Here is a 10,000-nt window from a genome sequence, read left to right as displayed (position 1 = left end):
AATCCAGAAAAACGCATGTCAAAAATGTTATAAATTGATTTGCATTTTAATGAGGGAAATAAGTATTTGACCCCCTCTCAATCAGAAAGATTTCTGGCTCCCAGGTGTCTTTTATACAGGTAACGAGCTGAGATTAGGAGCACACTCTTAAAGGGAGTGCTCCTATTCTCAGTTTGTTACCTGTATAAAAGACACCTGTCCACAGAAGCAATCAATCAGATTCCAAACTCTCCACCATGGCCAAGACCAAAGAGCTCTCCAAGGATTTCAGGGACAAGATTGTAGACCTACACAAGGCTGGAATGGGCTACAAGACCATCGCCAACCAGCTTGGTGAGAAGGTAACAACAGTTGCGATTATTCGCAAATGGAAGAAACACAAAAGAACTGTCAATCTCCCTCGGCCTGGGGCTCCATGCAAGATCTCACCTCGTAGAGTTGCAATGATCATGAGAACAGTGAGGAATCAGCCCAGAACTACACGGGAGGATCTTGTCAATGATCTCAAGGCAGCTGGGACCATAGTCACCAAGAAAACAATTGGTAACACACTACGCCGTGAAGGACTGAAATCCTGCAGCGCCCGCAAGGTCCCCCTGCTCAAGAAAGCACATATACATGGCCGTCTGAAGTTTGCCAATGAACATCTGAATGATTCAGAGGAGAACTGGGTGAAAGTGTTGTGGTCAGATGAAACCAAAATCGAGCTCTTTGGCATCAACTCAACTCGCGTTTTTGAAGGAGGAGGAATGCTGCCTATGACCCCAAGAACACCATCCCCACCGTCAAACATGGAGGTGGAAACATTATGCTTTGGGGGTGTTTTTCTGCTAAGGGGACAGGACAACTTCACCGCATCAAAGGGACGATGGACGGGGCCATGTACCGTCAAATCTTGGGTGAGAACCTCCTTCCCTCAGCCAGGGCATTGAAAATGGGTCGTGGATGGGTATTCCAGCATGACAATGACCCAAAACACATGGCCAAGGCATCAAAGGAGTGGCTCAAGAAGAAGCACATTAAGGTCCTGTAGTGGCCTAGCCAGTCTCCAGACCTTAATCCCATAGAAAATCTGTGGAGGGAGCTGAAGGTTCGAGTTGCCAAACGTCAGCCTCGAAACCTTAATGACTTGGAGAAGATCTGCAAAGAGGAGTGGAACAAAATCCCTCCTGAGATGTGTGCAAACCTGGTGGCCAACTACAAGAAACGTCTGACCTCTGTGATTGCCAACAAGGGTTTTGCCACCAAGTACTAAGTAATGTTTTGCAGAGGGGTCAAATACTTATTTCCCTCATTAAAATGCAAATCAATTTATAACATTTTTTACATGCATTTTTCTGGATTTTTTTGTTGTTATTCTGTCTCTCACTGTTCAAATAAACCTACCATTAAAATTATAGACTAATCATGTCTTTGTCAGTGGGCAAACGTACAAAATCAGCAGGGGATCAAATACTTTCTTCCCTCACTGTATGTCTCCAAGCACTGTCTCTCTGTGTGAAAGCACACATTTCACAGATAGGATCGCGTTTTGGCAAAGAGCTGGGTTTATAGATTGGGCTCTATGGCACTCATTTTGTTGATTGGTTTATTTGAGTGAATTTTGAGAATATGTGATATACTGATATAGTTGCACCCCACTGTCTTCCATCTCATACACTGAGACATGAGGACCACTAGACACTACTGAAATATAACTAAAGTTCTAGATTAGAATGTTCTGGACCCCTGTCAGTCATTGGGGCCCTGGCTGGCATTCCGGAAGCCAAGTACCCACAGGGCACTCTGAGGCACATAGATATTTTCCATAGGATGCCACCCAAGCATTTCCTCCATTGACTGTACAATAATACTGCTGGCACATAGCTGGCAGACCACTGAATGTATAGAAATCAAAGACTCTTTATTTCCCTTTGACGGTCACTGTGATGTCCTGTAGCAATGCCACAAAGCCAATGACACTGTCAACACTGGTGGACCAGCAAGTCCTTACTGCTACTGATGTAGAAACACAGAACCAGCTAATCCAAGACTTCCAGTGGATGATTTTTAGATATGTATCGCAGGCCACAGCCAATCGATTTGGGTCATCTCCTCTCCTCTCCTCTCCTCTCCTCTCCTCTCCTCTCCTCTCCTCTCCTCTCCTCTCCTCTCCTCTCCTCTCCTCTCCTCTATGCTTAGAACGTCAGAGAGTCTGTATGTATCCCAAATGGCACCCCTATTTCCTGTAGTGCACTACTTTTGACCAGTGAAAAGTAGTGCACTATATAGGGAATAGGGTGGCATTTTGTACACATCATTGGCAAGTCTTAAGATGAAACCAAGGGACCAGTTTGTTGTTCTTAACGTTCCTCACCAACAGGGTGTAATTACCATAAGAAGTATAACGCCTCGATCAGACCAATAGCGTCACTGCAAAAATGCTCTGGAATAAATTCTGCAGTCAAACTTTTTTACTGGATATGTGTAAAATAAAACATTCACCTTTTGCTACTATTTCTGTCAAGTCTACAGTTTGCTGCACCACGCAGAACACAGAACACAGAACGCAGAACGCAGAACGCAGAACACAGAACGCAGAACACAGAACGCAGAACACAGAACGCAGAACGCAGAACACAGAACACAGAACGCAGAACGCAGAACGCAGAACGCAGAACACAGAACGCAGAACACAGAACGCAGAACAAAGAACACAGAACACACTGCAACTGACTCTGCAACTCAATGCTGCAGGGCTAACACAGCGTTCCATTGGAAATAAATGTACTTCTGGTGTACCAGAACGCCATGACGCTGTAGGTGTGATCGAGGCGTTACACTGACATTACGCCTTGCTGCATAGAGCTCAGGAGAAAATGGATTTTTCATGCCTGGGAGCTTGATGTGTGGTTTGTGCTGAAGTGAGCCAACATGTGGTAGCTACAAGGAGTAGCAGGTTATTACTGTAAAACCAAATGTATATGTACTGTAGGTCTGAATGGGTTATGTTCCTATGTAAGGTCTTTATATAAGACAGTGTCTTGAGCTTGAATTAGTCCTTGATTTATTCACAGCAGTTCAAGTCTTATAAAAGCTGTGTGATGTAGAGACCACTGCAAACTATGTTTTCACTTCTGAAAGAAGTGAACACACCATACTACAATCTGTTGTGATATTTACTGGTACTATTTCAAATAATGACAATTCAATTGTTAGATCTATTTTATTGTTAGGAAATAGATAAGAGCAGATACTTTGATCAAGGTGACCCTTGTCTTCAGATGATGTCACATTGCATTCTTTATCATCAGCGAACATAAAAGATAACATAGGATTTTCATATTGTCCTCAACGTCTAGTTTTCACAATCAGTTGTGCATTCGTCCCTTCTAGTTATTATAATATAGTATGCCATCAAATCTTAAATTACTGCCCTACAAAGTGCAGATCTGAGAAAGAAGAAGAGTGTACTTTCTAACTGAAGATCAGTAAGTCACGCTTTCATGTATTTCCTCTCATGTTGTCACGGAGGACTGTATGTCATAGAAGCAGAAACAGAAGAAGAACCAGTTTTCTAAGTGAAGAGCAGAAAGCCAGTGAAGGTGGTGTGCTGAGCCCGATCATCAAAGACATGGTGTCCTGCTGCAAGATGAGTACAGACTACATCTCCTTCTTCCAACTGCAGTGTGACACCATTGGAACCCCCGTCCTCTCCATCTGTTTCATCACCATCGGTCACAGTCACCATTAGATGTGTATTTTTATACAGCAACACTCTTCTGTTCTCGCTAGAGGCTGTAAAGGAAGTGTATGTGAAATAGTAGACTCCATTAACCGGTGCTCTAAAGTTACCCGTCACCGGACTGTAAGTGTCACCAACATTGTTGAAGACATGTTTGTAGACCAGGATGACATCATCACTATTTGGTCCTTTGGATTCAGCCAGCGAGGCTGAGAAGGCCACCTTCGGTCTGTCTCTGTCGTCTCCCTTCAGTTCCTCCACGGTGGCTCCCATCTCATTCAGTTTGGTACCGGTACCCCCTGTATATAGCCTCCCTACTGTTATCTTATTTTACTGTTGCACTTTAATTATTTGCTTTTTTATTTTTATTTCATTGGTTCAAATGGTTGATCATCAGTCAGACGGTTGTTCGTGGGAACGTCTTCGATATTGCCCTCGTCCCCATCTTGGTAGACCTGTATAGTGTTGTCAGTTTTTGGGTTGTCACTTAGCTGAACCTGTCCGTCAGAGGCACGGCTGCAGAGGACAAACAGCAGAGCTACCACATCTTTTCAGATCGATTCTGGAATTATTTTTGGTATCAAACACCCAGACTCATTACTTATAGAGGTGAATAGTTAATAATTGACTTAATCATTTGTGGGTAATAATTAGGCGCTGACGTGGCATGTTCTGATGTTCAGCGTTCACACTGCTAATCAATTATAGATAAGATGAACTTACTTTTGTCCTGCCAGTAAATCACAGTCCAATCCTCTAGATAATAAATTAACACGCATTAGGGCTAATCAATTCATCAATATCACACTCGTTTTAATGTAATATAGGTTACTTGATCTCTATAGGGGCTGTCTTTTTTTTCTTTCATCAGCCTAGATGTAATTACTATATCTTGCCACTGGAGGGCAGCGGTTAGCCTCTACAATAGCATACTCTGCTGTTGTATTCTATGCTGGGATTGGGAACTGATTCTGGTGTCTGTCAGATAAACAGGGAAATGTTTACCTTCTCAATTTAACCAGCAGAGGGCGCCGTTAGCCCAATAACAGGAATATTGTTTCATTATAAAATTGCCTTCAATAAATAATTACTTATAATCAGGCTATTTTGACTGTCTGGTCATATAGTCCCGCAAACAAATGTAACCAATCGAGAGAGGTGTAAGGTCTGGGATGTGTTTGTGTAGGTGAAACACTAATAGTAATTCTAAAAGGATTTATCATCTTAAGTGAATTTGAAAGACATTGAAAATTAGGTGTCCTAGTAGGTGACCCAAAAACGTTCATTCATTCATTCATTCATTTATCTCCACTAAAACCAACGTCAAAGGGGTCAAAGGAGTCAAGCACTGGGAAACTAATGGTCTAAGTAGACCTATTGCACCCGTATTACACATTCAAACAACATAACACTATAACAGAAGCATTAGATGTATATTGCAGGCAGTCGAGACGCTTTACAGGAGGGGAGGGGGGGATTCGGTCTAGGATGGAAGGCGACGGCGGGCGCGTGAAAAGGTGCTGGTTGGGGTGTAGGCCTAGGGGTTTGGGGAAAGATGAAAGGCGCGACGGCAGTGGCATTATCATGCAGAGACCGGTCGGAAATCGAGCAGCGTCTCTCTCGCGCCAGTCAAGGCCCTATATATGTCCACTGACTGTCTGGTCTGGTCTATGGAACGGAGCGCAGTGAAAAGGAAAGAAAGTCCAGGGGACATCAATCAATCAATCAATCAATTTTATTTTATATAGCCCTTCTTACATCAGCTAATATCTCGAAGTGCTGTACAGAAACCCAGCCTAAAACCCCAAACAGCTAGTAATGCAGGTGTAAAAGCACGGTGGCTAGGAAAAACTCCCTAGAAAGGCGAAAACCTAGGAAGAAACCTAGAGAGGAACCAGGCTATGAGGGGTGGCCAGTCCTCTTCTGGCTGTGCCGGGACATAGTTGGTCTACCTGCTTGGCTGGGCCCCTCTCCGTCCTGCAAGTGCCATGAGCAGAGCTTACAATGCTGTTTGTTTATTTAGTTTTCTGTGAACATAAATGGAAATGATGCTAGTTTTTTAAAAGATAGTATTCGAATGTCATAGCCTATGTTATATTTTTACACAGAGCGAAGTAAAAGTTTCCCTTTCCGAGTTGGATGTTTCTTTCTTTCATTTTTCGGTTGTTACTGATTTCGATTCGTTTTATTGCTCCTCATAACAATACGCAACCTTTTGTAGCTATGCGCATGTGGTTCAAAATAACTATAAAGCTGAATTTTGTAGTAGTTAGGCTATGGACTATTTTATTATCAAGCACTCTGAATTGGGTTACTTTAGAAAGTGGTAGACCTTTAGATCAAAGGTACCCATTCCAGCATGGCGTTTTACTTTGTCTTTGGGAACATTTTGAAATAAGGAAAGCTCGCTTCAACACGCCTTTTCTTTAGAGGAGCTAGTCTTCAGAGCTCAGAATGTGTGGCCACCTTTATTTTCTAATCCAAAGGAGGATTAAGGTTTTCGAAGCGCTCACGTTTATTCAAACAAATCATCAAGTCGAAGTAAAAGGGGGATTTAACGCACATGAACTTCGATGGAATTGTGACATTTTCCAAAACGTTAACTCCATTAATTTATCTCTTGCACACACGCACACACACACACACACACACACACACATACACACACACACACACAAACAGACACATACACACACAGCTATGTCTTACTAACTTGTGAGGACTTTCTGGGGACCAACAATGAATTCCCATTCAAAATAATTTTTTCCCTAACCCCTAAACCTAACCTTAACCCTAAACCTAACCCCTAAGCCTTTTTACAAGTGAGGACCGGCAAAGGGTTTGCTATTCTATAGTATAGTAAAACGTGGACACACACACACAGTTTTTAATACGTTTTTGTATTGGTGCCATGTCGTTTTTTGTTTTTTTGTTTTTACCAATAATGACCTTTTCTTATAAATGAAAATTATATTAGGATTAGTTTTAATAGCTTCCTCCTGTAGCTCAGTTGGTAGAGCATGGCGCTTGCAACGCCAGGGTTGTGGGTTCGGTTCCCACGGGGGGCCAGTATGAAAAATGTATGCACTCACTAACTGTAAGTCGCTCTGGATAAGAGCGTCTGCCAAATAACTAAAATGTAAAATGTAAAAAGCCTTATTAGATTTGCTTAAATTGGGTTCAGAGGTACAACTGGTATTCTAGTAACAGCACAATGCACATTTTACACACTGGAAAGGGGCTTGACTGTTGGCATGGTGCTCTTCAGTGCGCAACTAATGCAGAATCAGATTTGAGTCACAGATATGACTGTTTGCTATGTACACTGCTGTCTCTCTCTCTACTCATTTGGTCTGTTCCCATTCCTATGACACCCCGGTGGTCTCTGCCTTGTGCAATGACCCCCACCCCCTTTTTTTTTTTTTACAATGCTGCTGCTCGCTGTTTATTATCTATGCATAGTCACTTTACCCCTGCCTACATGTACATATTACCTCAATTATCTCGACTAACCTGTACCCCCGTACAATGACTCGGTACCGGTACCCCCTGTATATAGCCCCGTTATTGATATTTTATTGTGTAACTTATATTTAATTTTTTTTACTTTAGTTTATTTAGTAAATATTTTCTTAACTCTTATTTTCTTAAAACGGTATTGTTGGTTAAGGGCATTTCACGGTAAGGTCTACATCTGTAGTATTCGGCGCATGTGACAAATATCATTTGATTTGATTTGACATGAGCGGTGTTCCCCGCAGGCGTCCGTCCCTCCCCTCCGCCCGTAAAACAAGGGGGCGAAGAGGGGGAGGAGAAGAGGTGGAGAGAGGGATGAGGAGGTAGTCAGTGTTTAGAGTGTAAACTTACAAAGTAGATCAGATCGAGGCAAGGAATGAACACTTGCTCAATTTTTTTCATAAATAGCCTTGTCTTTTTAATATTCTCGGAAATACCAGTATAAAACCTGTATTTTATCGTATCAACTACATTTTCCACGTCATCTGAACGTTTCATGGACTGTGTTTTTTTTTTTTTTACTTTAGTCCTCATCAGAACGCACATCTGATGGGTCTGTCTCCTTACTAAACGCAACGTAGCCTATAGATCCTAATGCGTAAAATCAGGTTTTCTTACTTGTACACATTTTACGCATGACTGGGAATTAGGACTAGGCGCTCGGAACAGAGTTTAGACAAAGCTACAAGTCAATAAAGTGTTGTGGACAATGCGCAGGACACCTTATCTCCACGGAATCGGATATTGACTCTTGGTTGTCTCAGCATCGTCATCTCTGTGAACCCAGGCAGGAACCCCCCACAGCGGATTACAGAGTGTGTTTTTGATCTGTCTTTTTCACAGAGGGGCACTTCTTTCCCGTTTGGGTGTTTGTTGGCGGTGGTGGTGGCACAAGGGGTCATGGAGACCAGGACTAGCCGAAGACCGTGTAGCAGCGCCGAGCAACACTTACTGCTGGCGGTCGCGCTCATCGCATGCAGCTCACAACTACTGGTGGACGCCAACTCCTGGTTGTAAGTGTTGAACTTTTTTCATGTCAAATTAACTCTGTATAGTTTCTATATCGTTGCTTACTTATTAGTTAATGCGTAATTGATTCATTAATTGACAGATGGCGGGTTTTGTGATTGGGTTTTGAGAGAATGTCCGTGTGTTGTCTTGTGTTGTGTTGTGGTGTCGTGTGTTCTATTGTGTCTTGGAGGGGAGCAGTGGGAGAACAAATGTGGTGACTTTGTCACAATATTTACCCATGCTACGCACAAATGGCCAAGCTGTTTGTGGAATGGGGGGAAACAGGGGAACTCCACAGAGTGGAACACCGCATCTTGACCTTGTGCGGAGAGCTTGCTGCCAAACTTTCCACTGATGGAGAACATTCCAATCATATTCCTCATCATCTGACATCGATACAGTAGATCATTATTTAATTGTTAATAAGCATTGGTCGTATGCGACCTATGTGATATTTACCTGCCTTTTTTCCACAGTAGAATATACTATGTTTTCCTTTATATTTATTATATTTGTATTGAATTAATTCACATTTGCCATTATTGCCAATTTTATCACTTTATATGACATCTTGAAACAGCGAATCTTTGATTGAAGCTTAATAGGCTAAAATACTTGCTATTTATGCCTCATCCGGACACTATAATAAACATTTATTTTCTCAACACTGTAAATAACCACCAACCTCATATTTCCCATCCATGCATGTAGGTCGTTAGCGATGAACCCTATCCAGAGACCGGAGATGTACATCATCGGGGCCCAGCCTCTGTGCAGCCAGCTTACGGGGCTCTCCCAGGGGCAGAGGAAGCTGTGCCAGCTCTACCAGGACCATATGGTTTACATAGGCGAGGGGGCCAAGACGGGCATCAATGAGTGCCAATACCAGTTCAGACATCGGCGGTGGAACTGTAGCACGGTGGATAATGCATCCGTGTTCGGACGCGTCATGCAGATAGGTAAGCAAGTCACGTGGTGGGATTGGGCTATAGGCTAGCTCTGGGTCAGGGCGTTAGTGACCGTTTCTTTCACCAACGGTTAGTTAAGGAACGCGCACGAATGCCCTGGACCAGAGCTAATTAGTGATAGGCCTATGCTGCGGCAGGTGATGACACGTTTTTATGTTTATATTTTGATTTCCCATTGTGATGACACGTTTTTATGTTTACATTTTGATTTCCCATTGTAAACTTTGAATGTGTGCACTTTAGAGGCAACGCTGATAACATTATCTATATTATTGAATGTGATTTTGTATTAGTTAAACTGTTAAATAGGGGACCTTTTAACAAACTTGATGTTTCCAAATAAAAATTCGTTGCGTTTAATTGTCAGTCAGACTTCTCTCGACAACTGAGTGTTAGTTCCGTTCTGTAGTGGGATGAGGTGTAGGCTAGAGGTGGTGGTGTCCAATAGCCCATAGCTTCTCTATTCCCCCTCGGACCGCCAGAAAGGCAGGCCGACCGATCCCCTCCCTCCCTCTCCCAGTCTCCCCTCTTCCTCGCCTTCCCAAAACAGCAAAGGAGTTGTTTGCAGTCAATCGCCAGGGTTTTATTGAGGTGTTAGCCTGCTATTGTCCACGGCCTCCTTTTGAAATGCAATCATGGGATGACACGGGCTCGGCAGATCCGGGCTGCTATTTGAAGTCTCGGTTCTATGGGCCAATAAAAGTCCTCCTCTTTATCGGGCACTCGGGCTCCTGGCGCATATTTAGCCTACATATTCCGTTTTTAAGAGAACACATAATTA

At 42.9% G+C, this 10,000-nt stretch overlaps 1 protein-coding gene across 1 annotated transcript in view; it reads left to right on the top strand.

Moving 5' to 3' along the window:
- Positions 1 to 10,000, top strand: part of LOC121569974 (protein Wnt-5b) — a 59,408-nt gene that overhangs the window by 35,396 nt on the left and 14,012 nt on the right. The window contains 2 exon segments of the mRNA XM_045213517.1: positions 8,084 to 8,253; positions 8,963 to 9,210. Of these exon segments, the coding sequence (XP_045069452.1) occupies positions 8,141 to 8,253; positions 8,963 to 9,210 (361 nt within the window). The 5' untranslated portion in view covers positions 8,084 to 8,140.

The sequence above is a fragment of the Coregonus clupeaformis genome, unplaced genomic scaffold, assembly GCF_020615455.1.
Source record: "Coregonus clupeaformis isolate EN_2021a unplaced genomic scaffold, ASM2061545v1 scaf0120, whole genome shotgun sequence".
In the NCBI taxonomy this organism is placed as follows: Eukaryota; Metazoa; Chordata; class Actinopteri; order Salmoniformes; family Salmonidae; genus Coregonus; species Coregonus clupeaformis.
Note: the sequence above shows the minus strand (reverse complement) of the source record. Positions and strands in the feature narration are given on the sequence as shown.